Here is a 21,434-nt window from a genome sequence, read left to right on the forward strand (position 1 = left end):
TGATGTTATAATCTGACCTCAGATATTTTTACTACTTCATTCTCATTTCTTACTGTTGATTCAAGTTTTTATAGGCTACAACAAAAGACCTGACTGTAAACTTATCATACCAAGTTTACACTTCTCTACCAATGAAAACTTATGGCCACAGGACATCTATTCTTTTGGAATGCACTTATTCCTTGGCTCTGATCTAAAGGATCTTAAACAATATGAAAGGCCCTAAAGGCCAAGGGAATTGAAGAGAAATCAGAAGAAAGGATATAAAATGGAATGTTTTAGTGGATTTTAGTCCCTGTAAGCTTTTACTTTTGTGAGAGGGTTCAATGGAGAGCTTTAATGCAGATGAGACTTGAGGCTTTTGAAGAGGATCTAAGTCTTGATGAAGTTATTCAAACTCAAATCTTGAATGCATAATGATGGTAGGCCCCAGGGTCTTCAAAAGCTTGTACTTGATGCTTTAAAACAAAACAAAACATACAAAAAAATTCTACCAGCAAGTCTAATAAAATTTTTTAAAGGTTTTGAAAAGCTTTAACTCTTTGGCCAATAATTAATCAGACTACCAGATACCATGCTGAAAGAACAGAAAGAGAAAACCAAAATGAAATAAGAAAAAGAAAAGGAAACAAAGATTTTAAAAGACAGAGTGTACAGAATAGCTTAGTACGTTTACTGGCTTATCTTTTTGATTAATATTTGCTTTAAACTGCAGAATTCAAACTTCTTACAGAACCACCTAGGCTGTAATCAGAGAAACTGATTTAATGATAATATCCAGAATCTCTCTGATCACTATCCACGATATTCGGTTGTCTTAGAGGGCTTTTGAACTTTGAAAGCATGGCCAAATATTTGTTGGAAGAGAAAGTATAAAATAAAGTTGATTTTGTGGGGTAGAGAAAGAAACTGAAATAGGAATATTATGGTCTGAAAATATTTAACACGGGAGAAAAGTCAACAAAGACTTATGATGGAAAAATTCAGACCACTTTACAGTTGTTGTTGTTTTTTTTTAAGATTTTATTTATTTATTTGACAGAGAGAGAGATCATAAACAGGCAGGGAGACAGGCAGAGAGGGGAGGAAGCAGGCTCTCCGTAGAGCAAAGAGCCCGATGCAGGGGCTCGATCCCAGGACGGGGGCACCATGACCTGAGCCAAAGGCAGAGGCTTTAACCCACTGAGCCACCCAGGCACCCCCACTTTACAGTTTTTTATGAAATAAATATACTAAATCTCACTGCCTACTTTTGTGCTCATTCTGACTTGTTTCTTTTTATTTTATGTATGCCTATAAGCCTGCCTTTTTTCAAGAAAACCTTAAGTTTTTAAAAATTAATAATAATGGGGTGCTTAGGGGACTCAGTCATTTGGGCAACCAACTCTTGATTTAGGCTCAAGGTCATGACTTCATGGGTCGTGAAATTGAGCCCCACATTGGGCTCCACGTTCATCCGGAAGTCTGCTTGGTGATTCTCTCCCTCTGCCCCTTTCCCCATGTGCACTACCTCGCTCTCTAAAATAAATAAATCTTAGGGGCACCTGGGTGGCTCAGTGGGTTAAAGCCTCTGCCTTTGGCTCAGATCATGATCCCAGGGTCCTGGGACCCAGCCCTGCATCAGGTTCTCTGCTCAGCGGGGAGCCTGCTTCTCCCTCTCTCTCTGCCTGCCTCTCTGCCTACTTGTGATCTCTCTCAGTCTGTCAAATAAATAAATAAAATCTTTTAAAAAAATTTTTCCTTTAAAAAAATAATATAAATAAATTCCTTAAAAAAATTAAAAATAATACAATAGCAAGTAACATATACTGAGTCTAAACTTTGTGGTAGGCACAGCTCTAAGCATTTTACATAGATTAATTAATAATCCTCATAACAATCCTGTGATTTTGATATTATCATTATCCTCAATTTATAAATGAAGAAACTGAGGCACACAGAAATTAAGAAATTCTGGTAGTTTACATGGCTAGTAAATAGTGGAATTAGGATTCAAACTCCTTTGGCTCCAGAATATCAACCTATGCCCACTAATCTATAAAACTGGTTTCAATGCAACAAAATTGACCAGGACTAAGGTTTTTTTCAAGTCAATGCTGTGCCGTGTCATAATCTTTCACTTTCTGATATTCTGATCAGAAAGTATAGTAACTAGGGCGCCTGGGTGGCTCAGTGGGTTAAAGCCTCTGCCTTCGGCTCAGGTCATGATCCCAGAGTCCTGGGATCGAGCCCCACATCCGGCTCTCTGCTCAGCAGGGAGCCTGCTTCCTCCTCTCTCTCTCTGCCTGCCTCTCTGCCTACTTGTGATCTCTGTCTGTCAAATAAATAAATAAAATCTTTAAAAAAAAAAGAAAGTATAGTGACTAATTTAAGTTTCCAAACATGAGTAATGTAGAATCAGTTTCAGCAGTCACCACTCAGAAGTAATATCCTGCAGGAATGTCAAGAAGTTAAAAATAAAGCACGCCACTAAAATATTAATAGTGGTAAGGAAATATAGGTAACTTTAATTCTCTTCTGGTGAGATATATATATATATTATATCATACATATATTATACATATATATATTATATATATAACATATATACACACATCACCCCAAAATATATTTCTATATTCTAATTTTTATCATGGACATGAATCACTTATAATAATAATAAAAAAGGTTGCTTAAGCATGCCAAAACCATTATTAGCATTAATATATATTAAACTTACATTAGAACTCAGTCTACTTATAATCTGCTACTTCTAGTATACTGTGGAGTTAGATACCAGTTAATTAAGCCTATTAGAGGGGCGCCTAGGTGGCTCAGTTGATGAAACATCTGCCTTTGGCTCAGGTCATGATCCCAGGGTCCTGGGATCGAGCCCTGCATCTGGCTCCCTGCTCGGCAAGGAACCTGCCTCTCCCTCTCCTCTGCCTCTTGCTCTCCCTACCTGTGCTCTCTTTCTCTCTGTCAAATGAATAAAGTCTTAAAAAAAAAAAAAAATCTTTTAAAAGAGTCAATAAACTGAGTAAGGACCTAAAAGAAAGCATATGGGTTTTGTGTCTTTTAATTTGGGAGCTCAGGTAATTTTTTTTTAATTTTTTATTTTTTATAAACATATATTTTTATCCCCAGGGGTACAGGTCTGTGAATCGCCAGATTTACACACTTCACAGCACTCACCAAAGCACATACCCTCCCCAAAGCTTAGGTAATTTTTAAATTTACTTCCTGGTTACAGGTAAGTTGAGATTGGTGGATAAATGATGAGTGGATAAGTTAGGGATCAGTATTTAAATACACTGATAACAGAATGTGTACCCATAATGTAATAAATACTTCACTGCAGTATAAAAAAATTTTAGGATTTGAAAGGAACCTTTACAATAATCTAGTACCATCTCCCATACAATAAGAAATTCCCTCTACAACATTCCAATTGATGTTCCAATTCTGCTTTAGCAGCCCTAATGACCCAAAGTTCACTGCCTCTGGACACAGAGGCTCCCCTGCTCACTGGTTCTATACCTTCTCTCATTTGGCCTCAACTAACAGACAACAAGTGTGCTTCCTACAGCTTTTCCAACTCTTCCAAAGTCTTCTATCTTCTCAACAAAATAGTCCCAGTCCCCTCAGTCTTGATCACCACAGTGACCCTTTTACAGAATCACAAAACTGGTTAAAAATAGTTCTCTTATTCTTCGAGGTATATCTAATGATCAAATCAGTTTTTGTAGAATAATGTTGTATAAGTTAATGGATCTAGTTTATCCATCTTGGTCATACACAATTGGAAAGCTAGGAAAAACTTGTGGTCCTCGTTCAAATTCAAACTGAACAGGAATACATTTTTGAGTTCCCTTTTTTTTCTCCTCCCCAAAATAATAACACCAACCAGAATCTTAAAGGATACCCTCAATCATAATCTTATATATTTGCTAGATTTTAATTTTCTCTCAGTCTTCCATCTACCTTCCTATCACTTGAACCTGTGAATGATCTTAAAACGTCCAAAATACTTTAAGCTGCTCTCATAATCATAAATTAGCCCTTGATAGGCCCAGCTCTAAGGTCTTAAAATTCTGACATTTTTTTTCTTCCTGTGCTAACTGGATATCTTCCTATATGGAACTTTTGGTTTTCCAGAAAATTTTACATATATTATATGTAAAAGAATATATATATATATACACATATATATACACACACATTTTATAAATACATATTTATATGCATAGACACACACACACACATCTACATGTATCTTCCCCAATTCTATGTAACTTTTATGTCAATGTGCTCCTTTCTATTGTATTACCAGACATACTATAATTGGTTCTATTCTATTAATCATTACTCAGCCCCCAGATAAATGGCCTTTTTATTTTCATAAGATACACAATCAGTGGTATCATAAAGGTATGTATCTTACAAAACTTATTCTCAAGCAAGTTTCAAATAAAATCCCATTACTAATGAACAAAGATTACTGTATCTTTAAATTTCTTCTATTCACCTATTACTATTTTTCCAAATTTCCCAAAAGGAAAGTGTGGAAAGATAAAGATGGCTAGAGAAGTAAAAGCCACAAGAAATTTTTGCAGAGTCCCATGGCAAATAATCAGCCACTTCAAAGCATTATTCTCAATACAGAATGAGATTAGCCATACGTATCTAAAGGATCTTTCTGGTTTACTGATTTTGCTAACAGAGAGAATAAGCCATTCTTTGAAATGTTTTAAGCCAACACTAAATATCAAGAACAAAGTGAAATAATAACTAAGACTTATTTAAAGAGTAGAGACCCTCAACAGCAATTCAAATAAAACAAAGTTCATCACATTCAGTAATACTGAGGAGCTCAGAACCATGCCAACACAACAGAAACCTAGCCTGCAAACAAAGACAATATCCATATTACCTAGGGAGGTCAGTAACATGCTATGATTGCATATGAGTATTAAATTCAGCAGCACTAAGCACTTAGTTTATTCATAAGAATGTAATCCAAAAACCTATTACAATGTCACCAAATCTTCCATTCCAATCTGGCAAAAACTTCACTCACTTATACAACCCCATTCCCTCTGAACAGTATAAATAGTTATAAGGACAAAAGTCATAAAGAATAGCTGTGGGCTCCACAGTTCTCAAATTAACCTCAAGCCTTATCATTTGTTTGTTCCCTAGTGTTATAAAAACATGTTCATGGTTAAAAATTCAGCCCACCAGAAAGAGTACACAGAAAAAATAGGAGTCATCTTCTTACGATAGACTTATAATCTCATTCACCAGAAGTACCTATCTATAGTTCCTCATACAAATTCTGAAGAAATTTTGCACGTATATATATAAACATATGCTTATGAAAACATATGAAAAGAGTTCTATATTGTTTTTCTCAGTTAACAATATATCAGATTTTGCCATACCTCTGTCTATGGATTAGCTTCGTTCTTTCTAAGAGTTGTAAAGTACTACATTGCAAGAAGGCATATATTTAATCAGATCTCTGGTGAGGGATGTTTAGGTTACCCCTAGTTTGTCTGCTTCTTAATTTAAAATAATATAGTAATGCTATCTTTATATACAAATTTTTGTGTGCAGGCGCAAATATATCTAAGAGATGAATTCCTAGAAGTACTAACTGGTTTTGGAATTGAGCAAATTCTAAACAAGAAGCCAGTGTCTCTATAAAGGAGACTGGAAAAATCTACAAATATAATGCTTAGTGATGAAGAGGTGCCAAACATTATCACAAAGTTATAAGTTAAAGACTGAAAACTAACAAACTCCTAAGGTAAAATAGGAAAGAAAGAAAATTTACCCCCCGGGACAGAAAGATAAAAGACCTGTAGAATGAATCCCATAAGTGATGTTTTAAAAGAAAAGAAAGGAAAATAGCATAAATAAAGTAGCATAAAGAAAGAAAGAAGACATTTTTTAAACTTTTTTCCTTGCTTTAACCTAACATATAAAGTAAAATCGGCCACAAGATTTGGTACATATATTATCACAGCCAAACTCAGATGTGAGATGATTTAAATGAGTATCTGAAGTCCCATTCCTACAGGGTATCCACGGGCTGATATATTCTACCAGGTTCTAACGTGTTGAAAGGAAAGCTCCCCCAAAAAGAGAGAACAGAGCAGTAATCGTCCAAGAGTAATATAACTTCCCAATCTCTTTAATTTCTGACCAATCTTACAAGGAAACAGTAATAACTACCTCATATATACAGAACAAACCTCTCTTTGGAAGATCCAGATTAAAACATAATTTGAAGACTTGTTCTGTATTTTTCAATTACAATCCCCAAATTTCCTAGACCAATCCAAGGCTGTTCTATTTCTCACCTAACATAAAACAGAGTCAACAACTTACCTTTCGCAAAGTGCTACGATTTGAATGCCACAACATAAATTGATTCATGTTTTTGTCCATTAATGGTCCGTAGATTTCTTTAAATGAAGTCCATATTAGAGTCCATAGATATCAGTGTTCTGCAAAACTGAAAACCTCAAGAATGTCAATGCACACACCTAAGTTACCATTTAGATACTAATTATGAACTATAATTATTATAGTTATTATTATAATATATACTATTAATTATAGTTATTATTATGAATATAGACTTTTAGATACACAAAATTGGTGGAGATGACATTGAACAGCAGAATGAGGTAGCAAAATTATACTTTATTTTTAAGTAAAACATTACTACTAACAAAATCTAGACAATCTCGAAACACTGCTTTGTACTCTATTTCTATGCATTCTAAACGTGGCACCACAGTAAGAGCTTGTAAAGATGGGAATGATTTGGATAACAACACTTACCAGAAACGGGGAAAACGAATTTTAAAGGCAGGCAAACTTTTCAAATTTAAATGACTACAATAATGTATTTACATGTCTACTTCCTGGTTTTTTTTCAGACTATTTTTAAAAACCTCTTGGATTTTTCTTCTTTAAAGATTTTATTTTTTAAGAAATATCTACACCTAAGGTGGGGCTTGAACCCACAACCCCAAGATCAGGAGTCAAATGCTCCACAGAATGAGGCAGCCAGATGACCCTTGGGTTATTAAATCTAAAAATGCTTACTAGTTTCTTCTTTGTAACAACAAACAAAAGCATAAATTCAGGTTTTTCTACTCTATTACATCCAGTCTATAAAAGATTCTAGAACCTCTTAGGAGCTACTATCTCATTAGATAGCACAAAGCCCATACACAAAATCACTGCATCCAGATAATGATTCATGCCCAGATCCCATTACACAGCCTGATAGTCTGTCCTCTGCACTTTTTTCCACTTGACAATCAAAACCAATCAGTTACAGCACTTGTTCGTTAGTTCTATGGCCACTCTTCATCTAAGACATCTAAACAAATATTTTACAAAAAGACAATTTAATCTTCAGGGATTCATTCTTTTGCAGGCCTCCTACATGTCTGTGTAAGTAGTTTATGCTATCTGAACACACCAGGTGAAACCTCTGACTGGATTTTTATAAATTAATTTCGTCTTTGGGGCGCCTGGGTGGCTCAGTGGGTTAAGCCGCTGCCTTCAGCTCAGGTCATGATCTCAGGGTCCTGGGATCGAGTCCCACATCGGGCTCTCTGCTCAGCGGGGGGCCTGCTTCCCTTCCTCTCTCTGCCTGCTTCTCTGTCTACTTGTAATCTCTGTCTGTCAAATAAATAAATAAAATCTTTAAAAAAAATTAATTTCGTCTTTGTTAAGAAATCATTTATTTCTCAAATGCAAGAAGCACTACAATACAAGAAAGAAAACATGAAGAAAATAGAAAGCAAGTTCATATTGCTGAAAAGGAAACACTTCGATCACTAATTAGAAGCTCAGTGCTACAACTGTAGCTTATCATTCCTCCCCCCATTATTACCTGGAAGTTCCTCCCAGAAAAGTAAAGGAATCTGAAAGAAACTCAATTAATCGCTTTATCCTCTACCCCCACCATCAAAAATAATAAAAACAAATTTATAAATTTCAATAATCTCACAAAACAACAACAGTGTTTTCAATCTCTACTCCCCCAGCACCCTCATAAGTTGAAGTCACTTCTACACTCAGGTAGAGATCCTGAAGTTCGGGAGAAGTTCCCCCTGCTGATCGAGAATCTGGTTCGTGCGTTCATATTGAATAACTCATTCATTCAACAACATGTAAAGAATGCCTAATAGTGGTAAGGCACCGTCCTGGATTAAGAGATGAAGTACCTGTCCCCTATTAGCGGAACAGAGGCGGGGGTTGGAGCAGGTAAGAAATGAACTCGAGGTCCGCTCATCTCAACGCCCAGTCTCCACCTTTCACCCCAGAGCACCAAGGCTCAGGAGCCCACCAACTCCAGCCATGACCGACTACCGGAAGTCTCAACCCGGTACCTCCTCGACGGCCTTGGTCCTCACGACCCCGTTCCCAAAGTTCCCTGTACCCCACCTTCCCCAGAGAGTCCCACGCCAAGAAGACTCTTCTTCAACCTAAGGCGAGATCCATCTCTCCCTGCCCGAACTACCTGAGCCACCAACACCAACCGCCACCCTAGACCCGGTCCAAGTTTAACCAGCACGTTACCTGCCCGGGATCCGAGGTTCCAGGATGACCACAGACGCGACGCCCCGCCCATCGCGACGCCCTCCATTACCTGGTACCGCCTCCAGGGCGTAACTTCCTGTGCATCACCTCCGGCCGAAATTCCGCAGGGCTCTGTAGTCCCGCTTACCGTCCCGCCCTCAGTGACGTCACTTCCGGCGGCCTCCTCGGTTCACCGGGTATCCAGGGGTGCTCCAGCTTTTGTTAATAGGGTTCTTTTACCCCTGCCTTCCTTAACGGCTACGTAGTACCTCTCGAAGTTCATCTTTTGCTTTTCAGACTGGTGTGCCGGCTTCTGCAGTCACTACCCTCTGCTCCCTCCATGCCTCGAACCCAAGAATGTTCTTGTGATTTTTCCAATTTTTCAGCTCAGTGGAGTGCTCTGGAGTGCGGGCTCTGAGGTTGTACTGTCTAGTTTCGAACGCTGCTTCTCACCTGTACGGGTGTTACCTTGGCAAGTTACTTAACCTTTCTGTGCCCGTTTCTTTGTGAAACAGAGATGATACTAGTACCTAGAACATAGCATTGGTATGTGTGTTGCTTGAGATAACACAGAAAGCTCCAGCACGATGAAACGCCCAATGAGTGAGGATTACAAGCACTCTCTTATTTCCTGTTGGAACTGGTAAGTGGTTAGGAAAGCTGGAACCAGTTTTCCAGTTATCTGTTGTATCCTCAGCTTTCAATCAAGGGATTAATGGTACTTGGTACCTTCCTCTTAAGTGTGCGCTCCTCCAAAGATGGAATTTTGTGTAGGAACCAACTTCAACCCTACTTGAAGTCACCCACCTGCTTGGTTATTGTGCTAGATACTGGAAGAAAGGTGAATAAAACTCAGGCTCTGTCCTCAAAAACATGGAGATAATAAATTATGGCAGGAAGAAAGCTAACCCAGGGAAAAACAGGAGACCAACTGAGCTGAGGTCTTATCCTTACAACAAAAAACTTAACAGTGTTAGAAGTGAAAAAGAACTTTAGAGATAATAATTTAGTCAACGTCTTGATCTTACAAGTAAGGAAAATTGAACCCAGAGAAGCAACTTACTGAAAGTCCTGGTGCCAGGGCTAGGACCAAAAGTGGAGTCTTAATGCTCACCACCTCCTTCCATTCCCAAAATCTGCCTCAAGGTGCTAATAAGGTAAAAACAGTTTCACTTTCATGACCTTCACTCTCAAGTGAAAAGGACTAGGAAAATCCCAGTCCAGGAGAGAGGAGCAATGAAACCTAGCAGACGGACGAATCTGATCATCATTTGAATATTCTAGTCTGGTAGTGCTGAGTGCATTTCCTATAGATTTAGCTCCCTCTCCTTTGGAAAACTTCTTATATTTACCCAGAACTGAGGAGCTAAGTATCAGCTCCTGTGATCTCTATCTTCTGTTTTAGCTGTCTGGAGGCAATAAGTAACAAATCCAAGCAGTAACCAAGGGTAAACAGAAAGACTTGAGTGCATCACCAATGAGGTGACACAATCTTTTTTTTTTTTTAATTTTTATTTATTCATTTGAGAGAGAGAGAGCGCCCGCAAATGAGAGCATGAGCAGGGGGAGAGCCAGAGGAAGAAGAAGATTCTCCGCTAAGCAGGGAGCCAGATGTGGGACTCCATCTTTGTGGAGTCTTTGTTCTAGGAATATGATAAAGCTAGCATGGGTATTAGCGTGGGTATTATTCAAATATTGGTAATAAGTCTGTGTTCCAAATAATCAGGTAATTCTATAGACCCTATAGAATAATGTAGTTGGGATGGATGAAATTTAAGTTTTCTTCCAACTCTAGAATTTAAAAAGATGACTTTTTTTCTGTAATTTAATTTTATTTTTTCAGTGTTTCAAGATTCGTTGTTTATATACCACACCCAGTGCTCCATGCAATACGTGCCCTCCTTAATACCCATGAATCTATGGACAATAAGAATTAAATAATCTGCTGAAAGTCACAAAGTTAGCCAGTGGCAGTCAGTAGAGAACTGACTAGAGTCTACAATGATTAGTTCTGACTAGAATCTAGAACTGATTGGTTCTAGAATATCAACCTCCTGATTCCATTCACTCCTTTGTTCATTTAGGAGAGACACCATGCCAGGCACTGGATATACAGAGATGAATAAGAGCCTGGGTGGCTCAGTTGGTTGAGCATCCAACTCTTGATTTTGGCTCAGGTCATAATCTCCGGGTCATGAGATTAAGCCCTGCTTCAGGCTCCATGCACAGTAGGCAATCTGCTTGAGACTCTCTCTCTCTCTTTCTGCCCCCCCATGCTTTCTCTCTCTCTACAATAAGTCTTAAACAACAACAACAAAGATAAATAAGATAATCTGCTTTTGAGGAACTTTCTAAATGGTGAGGGAGGCAGAATTTTTTTTTTTAAGATTTTATTTTTAAATAATCTCTACATCCTTGTGCTTGGGTGGGTCAGTCAGTTACATGTCTACCTTGGGTTTAGGTCCTGGGATCAAATCCCACATCGGGCTCCTTGCTCAGCAGGAGCCTGCTTCTCCCTCTGCCTTCAGCTTCCCATGCTTGTGCTCTCTCTGTTTCTGTCAAAGAAATAAAATCTTTTTTTTTTAAGTGTAACAAATAAATAAATAATCTCTGCATCCAATTTGGAGCTCAGACTTAAAACTCCAAGATTAAGAGTCTTATGCTCTACTGACTGAGCCAGCCAGGTGTCCCATGAGGGCAGAACTTTTCTTTTTCTTTCTTTCTTTTTTTTTTTTTTTTTTTTTTTGGAATATATATGTATTTTAAAGGATTCGATAGTACTTTAGTAAGGAAAATCAAAGCATGGATAGGAAATGAGAAGAAATACCTTAAGTTATAGTCAACAAAGGTTGTTTAAATTAGAAAGAGCCCAAGCAGGGAGAGGGGCAAACAGAGGGAGAAGCAGGCTCCCTGCTGAACAAGGAGCCCGATGTGGTACTCCATCCCAGGACCCTGGGATCATGACCTGAGTCGAAGGCAGATGCTTAACTGACTGAGCCACCCAGGCATTCTGAGGGAGAACTTCTAATGGAAAAATAATTCAGTGTTAATATATTTTTTTTAAGATTTTATTTATTTATTTGACAGAGAGAGAGATCACAAGTAGGCGGAGAGGCAGGCAGAGAGAGAGAGAGGGAAGCAGGCTCCCCGCTGAGCAGAGAGCCCGATGCGGGGCTCGATCCCAGGACCCTGAGATCATGACCTGAGCCGAAGGCAGCGGCTTAACCCACTGAGCCACCCAGATGCCCCAATTCAGTGTTAATATTATCATAGGTCCATCTATTTACTTCTTTCAATCAATGCACTTTTCCCCCTTTGCCACCAAAATACCATAACTTGACAAAAATAAATGCAAAAAATATGTTTTAATCATATGTAAAATCATTTGAACTACATTTTTAAGAGTCTGAATCACAATTTACATAGATACTGGTATAGGTCTTAGAGTCAACGTTTGGGTTACATGCCTACCTCTGCTATTAACAAGCCATGTGACTAGACAAATCACTTCACTTCTCTGGGCCTCAATTTCCTCTTTAAGGTCCTGTCTGGAGTAAACCTTATCTTGTTCTGTATAGTAGAAAGTAGTGCATATTTCCCACTGTAACCACTAGATGACATACTTTCTTTTCCTCCCTCCTTGTCTTCCTCTTCCTTCCCTTCCCTTCCTCCTTCTTTCCTTCTCCCCCCATTCCTCCTTTCTTCTCTCTCCCTCCATCCTTCCCTCCCTCCCTCTCTTTCTCCTTTTCTTTTCTCTTTTCCTTTCCCTCCTCTCCTCTCCTTTCCTCTTCTCTTCTCTTTCTTGTCAGTTCACCTGACCAAGACATCATTGCACCACCTATCTGACCAACCACCTGTAAGAGTAGCAACTGTGCATCCCAAGACTCTAGGAGATGATAGGCCTAAAATGTTTGTTGAATGAGTGAAGGACTGAATGGATTTTAGGATTCTTTCTGGGCCCTTGTATCTCTTACCACTACTGCCTTTTCTTTTATTTAATTCCTCTTGAAAGCTGTGATGATGAAGGAAAGATGAGAGAACAGATAGGAACTGCGTTGGGGGGAGAATACAAAAGGCACTGCTTTGCATCCCAAAGCGAACAGCAGTGCACTGTAGTATTTATAGATGAAATCATATAATGTCTGAGACTTAAAATAATATGGGAGAGTCCAGGTAATAAAGATGGTAAACATATAGCAATGTTGTTGAAGATGGGCATTTTTGGTTTCATGTTCTATTTTTTGTGTATGCTTGAAAATTTCCACCAAGCCTAAAATAAGGTAATGAGTGCCTTTCTCTTCCTGTAGTTAGGACCAAGTTGAAAGTATCCAGTGGAGTCTCAGTTTGGATACTTTTGACTGACGTGAAAGGAATCTTGTCACGACTGCGTTTTTGAGAGGTAGACATGGATTTGAAGATGAGGATTTTTATTAGGAATGGACAGGAGCAGGATTGGTCAGAGGAAAATGTTGTACTGCTACTCAGGTTGAAGGAATCTTCAGCCAACTTGGGAGAGAGCTGCAGAGTGAGTGGTGCCCATCAGAGACGATCCTGGGTCAGGCTGAAATGGCCAACCCTTAATACCGGATGCAGTCTGCCTCAGGAAGGGTACACTTTAAAACAAGGTGGCTCTCTACAGCTAAGGCAGACCCCAGGGAAGCTAACAGCTGGGGGCTGCCAGCTGGCCACACTCTCTGGAGTTGTGAAGCAAGTCCTTCCATGTAGTCTGGGCAGCACCTCTTTGCATCTTTCACAAAACACAGCAAAACATAATTCAACAGTAGGAGATGTATTGATCTCTGTAAATGGACTGTTATCACAGGCATCAGGGTTGGTTTTTCCAGCAACTCAGGATATGATTTATGGCCCATTCTTCTTCCCCTCTCTACTCTGCTTTCAGTAACATCTGCTTCAGCTTATGCCAGGCTTCCTGCAAGGTGGCAAAATGGCTGTAGTAATGCATCTCATATCTACACACTTTGAACACTCACAGAGGAGACGGACACACATTCTATAGTTCCAAGGCAATTCTCAGGCTAGAAAAGAGAAAAAATATATACATTCATTTCTGGGGTGCCTGGGTGGCTAAGTTGGTTAAGCATCTGCCTTTGGCTCAGGTCATAATTCCAGGGTCCTCCCTTATCAGGCTCTCTGCTCATGGGGAGCCTGCTTCTTCCTCTACCCTTGTCCCTCCCCCTGCTCATGTTCCCTCTCTTTCTCTCTCTCCCTATCAAATAAATAAAGTCTTTAAAAATATATACATTTATTTCTGTACTAGACACTCAGTTCTACAATTCTTATCTTTTCAACTTTAGGGCCATTATAAAGAACAGATCTTGCCATTTGCAACTATGTGGATGGAGCTAGAGAATATAATGCTAAGTAAAACAAGTCAGATAGGAAAAGACATACCATATGACTTCACTCCTCTAAAATTTAAGAAACAAACAAACCAAGAACAAACTGGTGGTTGCCAGAGGGGAGGTATGGGGGCGGGGAGTTGGGGAGTCGATAAAAGAGATTAGAAGTACACTTGGGATGAACACTGAGTAATGTATAGAAATGCTGAATCATTATATTGAACACATGAAACTAATATAACTTTGTGTCAATTACAGTTCAATCAAAGAAAATTGTTTTTAAAAGTTAATGTATAGGGGCGCCTGGGTGGCTCAGTGGGTTGAGCCTCTGCCTTCCGCTCAGGTCATGATCCCAGGGTCCTGGGATCGAGCCCCACATCAGGCTCTCTGCTCAGCAGGGAGCCTGCTTCCTCCTCTCTCTCTGCCTGCCTCTCTGCCTACTTGTGATCTCTGTCTGTCAAATAAATAAATAAAATCTTTAAAAAAAAAAAAAAGTTAATGTATAGTTACCATATGACCCAGCAATTCTACTCCTAGGTATATGCCAAAAAGAATTAAAATCATATTTACATAAAAATTTGGACATAAAATGTTCATAGCAGCATTAGTCACAACAGCACAAAAGTGGAGTGCCTGGGTGGCTCAGTCAGTTAAGCGTCTGCCTTGGGCTCAGGTCATGAATTCAGGATCCTGGGATCAAGCCCCATGCTGAGCAGTCTGCTTCTCCCTCTACTTCTGTCCCTCCCCCTGTTCATTTTCTCTCTCTCTTTCAAATAAAATCTTTTCTTAAATAACAGCAAAAAAATGGAAACAACCCAAATACCCATAAATTGATGACTGGATAAACAAAAAGTGATATATACATAAATGAACTATTATTCAGCCATTAAAAGAGATGAAACACTGATACATACTGTGTGACATGGACGAATCTTAAAAACACGCTAATGCAACCTCCAGACCCAGACACTGTGGGTTAAAACTTCGGTTCCGCTTTTGAGCAGCAATGTGGCTTTAGACAAGTTAGCTCCCTGTGCCTCTTCCATAAAACGCTGATAAACAATGATGCCTTATCTATGGACTACAAGGAGGATTAAGTGTGTTCATACATGCAAAACATGAGAACAATGAAATGTTAGTTATTTGATTTTGTATTATTGTGTTTATTATCATTAATGTACTTAGCTGGAAAAACCACTTGAATCACAATATGGTGTTAGGATTGAATACAGTGTTCTGCAGAACATCCAAGTGAAAAAATAAATAAAAGGAGAAACTTGCACAATTTTAAGTGTGAAGCCTTTTCTTGTGAAACATCAAAAGCCCATTTTGCAAAATGTCCTTTTATTACTTTGGTGTGCATCCTGTCAACTTAAAGAAATTTGTTCCCTTCCCCTAAAAAATAAAGTCAGATGGAGGCTGCATCTTTTCTGTTTATTTTAATTTCTAACATGTCTAGTATCTTCGGGTGTGGCTGATAATGTCCAAATCTTTGTTCTTGTGGTTGATTCTTATGGAAAAAGCTAGCTTGTGTGGTCATTTAAGGATAAATATTTCTCCATTCTGGACAGTTTTGCTTACTTTTAGAAAAAAAAAAAATCAGAGTGCCTGGGTGGTTTGGTTGGTTGAGTGTCCAACTGACTCTTGATCTTGGCTCAGGTCTTGATCTTAGGGTTGTGAGTTCAAGTCCTATGTTGGGCAACATGCTGAGCATGGAGCCTTCTTTAAAAAAATAACAACAACAAAAAAAACAAGTGTGACCTAACCCAAACTACAAAGTATAGTTCGGAAGTGTGGAAGTCATTGCCATTTCTGTAGCTTCAAATACCAAGACTACCTGGTTGCTTATGGAGCTCAAGCTGACCTTGTGTTGCCCTGCCCCCTAAAAGGGCATCTACTGCAGTGACTGCATGGGGCTGTTATGGGCTGACCTATGTCCCTCAAAAAGATGTGAAGTCCTAGCCAACAAGACCTGTGAATGGAATCTGATTTAGAAATAGGGTCTTTGCAGATGATCAGGTTAAGATGGGGTCATATAGTGTCCTTATAAAAAGGGGGATTTGGAACGCAGAGATAACACCCACATGGGGGAAAGCACCATATGAACACTGTTGTTGTGTTGCCACAAAGCCAGGGTACTACCTGAAGCAAGGAGAGACCTGGAACCACTCCTTCCCTAAAACAAACAAAAATGTTGTGCTAAGTGAAAGAAACCAGGTGCAAAGGCCATATACTATATGATTCCAATTATTTAAAATATGTGGAATAGGCAAATCTGCATAATGGGTACAAAGTTTATCTTGGAATGATTAAAATGTTCTGGAATTTGAGAGTGGTGATCATGTATACCTTGTGAATATACTAAAAATCACAGGATTGTTCACTTTAAAGGATAAATTGTATAGTGTGTGAGTTAGATCTCAATTTAAAAATCCCTTATCCTTTTAAAATAAGATATCATTTGAAACTTAAAAGGGAAAAATGTCTTTCTAGGTAGGGAAAAGGGAAACAAATGTGAGTTAGGGAAACATGAATATGATCTAGCTGATGATAGGTGAGAAGCAGCGCTCTCGGAAAAACTGAGAGGTTGAAATATGGGAGATAGCAGTGAATGGGCTCTCAGTTTAAGTTTTGGCTACATTGAGTTCAGATTTTGTTGCAGCCTACAGGCATGATCTTTAAATATGCTCAAGAATACCTCCTTGAGGGATGCCTGGGTGGTTCAGTTGGTTAAGTGTCTGCCTTCAGCTTGGGTCATGATCCCAGTGTCCTGGATCAAGTCCCATATCAGGCTTCTTGTTCATCTGGGAGACTGCTTCTTTCTTTGCCTATGACTGCTTGTACTCTCTCTCACTCTCTCTCTCAAATAAATAAATAAATAAAATCTTTAAAAAACAGAACAACAACAACAACAAAAAACCCACACCTTAAAAAAAAAATACCTCCTTGATCACATTTTAATCAGTGAAGATAATTGTCATGACTGAGTCGTTTTTCTGCCACAGTTGGGACTTCTTTAGGAATCCTGATAGCTTATCTTCATCCTGAAGGTACTGAATACCGTGTGTGTGTGTGTGTGTGTGTGTGTGTTATCTCCAATGCTCAACACTTAAGCGAGCCATTTGAAATTATAGAAATTGTCATTACTAATATTATTGGCACAGTGAAGATACTATATCGCATCTCTTATTTCAAGTACTTATGTGAGCAGCTTTTCTCCTCAAATGTCAGCCAACTTCACTGTGGAAGGGTGTATTCACTGCCCATTTCTTCATTGTATTAGGACAGGTTAAAATTCCTTAACAAAGGAATTTGTTTATTTCTCTTATGACACTCCATGTTGGTTCCAGTCAGCAGGCCAGTCTGTCATACAAGATCACTTGAGAAGTCAGGCTGCTTCTATCTGTGGCTCCCTCCTTCTCTGAGGTCTTGTGCCCATTTATGTCCCACAGTGAAAGGGGGAAGCACATGGAAGAGAACATGTGAGAGATTTTATCACTCCAGCTGGAAAGCAATTGTTCCAGAATAATCGGATTGGTTTACCAGAGAAGTCAGCCCTGATGGCTTCATGCCACTATTGAATAAAGTTTTACAACACAAATCAAGTAGATAGACATCTCTTATTGTGAGTACATATCTGCATGATCTAGCACACAAAAGTTCTATATTTACATTCTTTTATTTGTCTTACAATTTTTTTAAATTTATTTGACAGGCAGAGATCACAAGTAGGCAGAGAGGCAGGCAGAGAGAGAGAGAGAGAGGAGGAAGCAGGCTCCCTTCTGAGCAGGGAGCCCGACGTAGGGCTCGATCCCAGGACCCTGGGATCATGACCTGAGCTGAAGGCAGAGGCTTTAACCCACTGAGCCACCCAGGCGCCCCTTGTCTTATAATTTTAAAACCTCTTCTAGAGCATGCAACACTTGATCTCAGGGTCCTGAGTTTGAGCCGCACATTGGGCATAGAATTTACTTAAACACACACACACACACACACACACACACACACCCCTTCTGATTAACTGATCTATTTTCATTAGTTGCAACACAACAACAGTGAAAGAGTCATAATTAAGCAAAGTTAATAGTCAACATGCAGTTGATGCCGAAGTAACACTAGCCAAGAGAAATGACATCCTTGTCCCAAGCACTTCTTGGGACAAATGAGAAGACAACTCAAGAACATAACAATTCATTGCAATGCTCAGGAGACTATCAAATGGTCAGGTGGTCTGTCATTGGCAGCATGGTGGCCCTTGCTAGATTGGCTTGCCACACTTCCATAGGTTTGATCTGTAAGGAGACTGAATGGATTTAGACAGTTTATTATTTACACAGACAAGTGAAAGATTCACTTGGTGTCACCTTCCCTATCCCTGGTCCCGTAGGATGACCCCAACCAGGAGAAGCTAGATAAGAGATCACAGGAACAGTGAGTCGCTGTTACTGAGGAAAAGGGCGGGGTGGGCAGGTGTAGGATACTGAGAGTGAGTGCCCTCTTACATTTTGCCCACTGGGTGCCTTGCTTGCTTACCTTTGTCCTTACCCTGGTGAAGAGCCCAACTCTAAATTACTGTCGAGCAGCTCTATAGATTCACATAGAAGTTAGCAGCTTGCACCAGGGAGAAAGTTCTGCAGTCAACTAAAACTGGGGAACTAGATAAGAAATGACCTATGGCTCACACCTCCAAGGTAGATGTGAGAACCTGCCTTGAGACAACTCCACACCATGCTTATCAACTCTTGATACAAGAAGAACTTCAGGGCATTCAGAACTATTCAGTCTTGCCTACATGGCCTTCGTGGAGACACTCAAAGTTGCTAGGAGGCCTCTGTGAGTTGTTCCCCTAGAGACCAGTATCTGGAATAAGAAGATGAAGCTGAATCTGTCACTTCCTGGAATAAGGAAAGCTAGGTTGCTCATGAAGTTTCTCCCAGGCAGAGCCGACTGCTGATCTTACATCATGTTTTTGAGCAAGATGGAGTTGAGAAGTTGGCAAATTTTCAGAGGCATCAGAGATAGATATCACCTGTAGAAGCTGGCTTTTGTCCGCCACCGAGAGGCGTGCACTGTATTGTATGTGATTGGCTGGATATTAGAAATGAGGGCTGTCCTTGCTAGATTGGCTGTCTGTGATGGGTTGGGTACCTTCCGACTGCTGCTTATTCCCAGGGCTTCAAGCCAATCCTACTTTCTTGAGACTTAGAACCTGTTTTTATTCCCAATAGGTAAAAGAATATGAAAACAGTCCCTTATCATTGCTGAAATTTGTGAAACACCAGTGAACAAAAGCATTCTATTGTTTCATTTTGTTTTCCTCTGAGACTTCCAGACTGCCTGGAGGGCTGACTGGGACTGGGAGGACCACCAGAGCTGATGGCATCTAGAAAAACCTTATTTTGGTGGTATGCTTTTGGAGGGAAGGGGCTGGGTCTGGGTTATTTTAATAGCTGCTCAATTCGAGGTTGAATGATTAGAAATCACGATGCTTAGGAATGGCAGAAGAAGAAAAGAGGTTTACCCCCCTTTTGTCTATTTTTCTATCTATATGAGATGCCGGTTGCTAAACTTATTGCGGCAATCATTTTCCAATCGATATGAGTCATTATGGGGTACACCTTTGACTTTATAGTGATGTATGTCAATTATATCCCAACAAAACTGGGGGAATTTTTTTTAAAGAAAGAAAGAAGGTTAGGGCAGACAAGATACCCACACATTTCACTAGGCTGCGCCGTTATAGTGAGCCAGATAAAATTACTGTTCTGTAAGTGGTTGGTCCCATACCGGTTTAAGTCAAATTCATGGTGCTTGTATTTCATGTCGCAAGCCTGTGTCCTATCGCCCGGATGGCAAGACCCCAGGTATCTATCCCTGTTAAGAAGGATCATGAAGGGGCGCCTGGGTGGCTCAGTGGGTTAAGCCGCTGCCTTCGGCTCAGGTCATGATCTCAGGGTCCTGGGATCTCTGCTCAGCAGGGAGCCTACTTCCTCCTCTCTCTTTCTCTCTGCCTGCCTCTCTGCCTACTTGTGATGTCTCTCTGTCAAATAAATAAATTAAAAAAAAATCTTAAAAAAAAAAAAAGAAGGATCATGAAGATGAAAACTGATGAGGACAGCTCCGCCAGCTTGGCGAACCCAGAAGTTGTCCAGAGAAGGCAGCGTTGCAAACTTGGACTTGCTTACGGTCGCACCCTTCTTCCAGCGTCCTCTCTGACCCACGCCGTGCTAGGGGCCAGCGCTGAGAACGAGAGCACCAGCGCCCGCCGAGAGCCGGGCTGGGGTCGTGCAGGAGGAGAAGCAGGTGGGAGGACTGGCGGCGGGAGGCGGCGCCCGGCTCGCATTGGCCCTGCGGCCGCCCCTCCTCGCGAGGCCGGCCCCGCGCGGGGTGGGGGGAACGCGGCATAGCCTAGCGGTGGGAGACGGAGGCGACTTTCGCGAGCGAGGAGACATGGCGGAGTACACGCGGTTGCGGAACTGTCTGGCGCTGATCCGCCTCCGAAACCCGCCGGTCAACGCCATCAGGTAACCGGCTCGGTCGCCTCCGGCCCGCGGACGGCGAGCCCCCCGCCGCCTGCCCGCTCTGAGGCTTTCACCCCGCGGCTGGTTTGAACGCAGAAGGGCGCTGGCACGGACGGAACGGCGGCGCGCGGCGCGGCCTGGGGCTTCCGTGAGCTTTGTGAACGTCGCTGCGAACTCTGATGCTGTTTCCCTAGTGAGGAAACTGAGGCTCAGAGGCGGGCAGATGGCGGCTAAGTGGGGGAGCTGGGCTCCGACCGGATCCTCCGTGCCAGCTTCGTGCTCAGCCCTTCTGCTTGTTAGCGGCTTTGACTTCTCGAGTGTATGTTCTGTTCCAAAGGTACCAATGCTGGCCGGACCTTGATCCCTCACTTCCCAGCCCCAAGTCCAGGCCGCCCTACCAATGCGTGACTGAAAGATTTAAAAAGCCGATGAGAAGGTGGTTTCACATTTGGTGGGGGGGGGGGGGGGGGGATTAAAAAAGGTCCTCATTAATTCCAAGGCAGTGAGAACAGGTGAACTGTGATGTGGCAGAGAAATGCACAAGTTCTTTCTCCTGATCTGTTACAAACTGAAGGCCTTGGTGCTTCATTGGAAGATATGTTTGGAGAAAGCGCATTAAGTAGCATTTCCCAAAAAACGACTGTGCAGTTACCTTCTTTGATTTTATCGTGGAGCACCTTCCTTGGTAAACTTTGACACAGATGTGTGCAGTGTACTTAAACAGCCGTGCTTTCAAAACTGGTGGTTTTTCTGGTTTTTATTTAAAAAATGTTTAATTATATACATTTGGTTCTTGCATATCTTTGTTAAAAGGATAGTGATCCATCAGACCAGGAAAGAGGCACCCATTCTCAGAGAGTAGGATTAGCAGAAATTATAATTTACGAAGAATATATAAAACAAGCAGAAAGACCTTTGGTCAATATCCTTAGGACATACCACTGGAGCAAAAAAGAGACTGGAC

The 21,434-nt window shown here is 40.6% G+C and overlaps 2 protein-coding genes across 12 annotated transcripts in view; one reads left to right on the forward strand and one right to left on the reverse strand.

The window, feature by feature from the left end:
- Positions 1-8,716, reverse strand: part of MAP3K13 (mitogen-activated protein kinase kinase kinase 13) — a 168,626-nt gene extending 159,910 nt beyond the window's left edge. Inside the window, exons 1-3 of one of the 4 annotated variants that reach the window (XR_004284706.1) lie at positions 8,590-8,716; positions 6,376-6,502; positions 158-458 (exon numbers count right to left, since the gene is read on the reverse strand). The gene's annotated coding sequence lies outside the window, so the exon portion shown is untranslated. The other 3 variants (XR_004284708.1, XM_032338398.1, XM_032338402.1) reach the window with 3 other exon arrangements.
- A 47-nt stretch (positions 8,717-8,763) lies between these two features.
- EHHADH (enoyl-CoA hydratase and 3-hydroxyacyl CoA dehydrogenase) overlaps positions 8,764-21,434 on the forward strand; it is a 59,792-nt gene continuing 47,121 nt past the window's right edge. For 2 of the 8 annotated variants that reach the window (XM_032338539.1, XM_032338546.1), the window contains exon 1: positions 20,360-20,618. Coding sequence is in view for 3 of the 8 variants with exons in the window: in XM_032338490.1 (XP_032194381.1) it covers positions 20,042-20,252 (211 nt within the window). In the remaining 5 variants the exon portion in view is untranslated. The other 6 variants (XM_032338511.1, XM_032338490.1, XM_032338501.1 and 3 more) reach the window with 6 other exon arrangements.

This window comes from Mustela erminea, chromosome 1 (genome assembly GCF_009829155.1).
Source record: "Mustela erminea isolate mMusErm1 chromosome 1, mMusErm1.Pri, whole genome shotgun sequence".
NCBI lineage: Eukaryota > Metazoa > Chordata > Mammalia > Carnivora > Mustelidae > Mustela > Mustela erminea.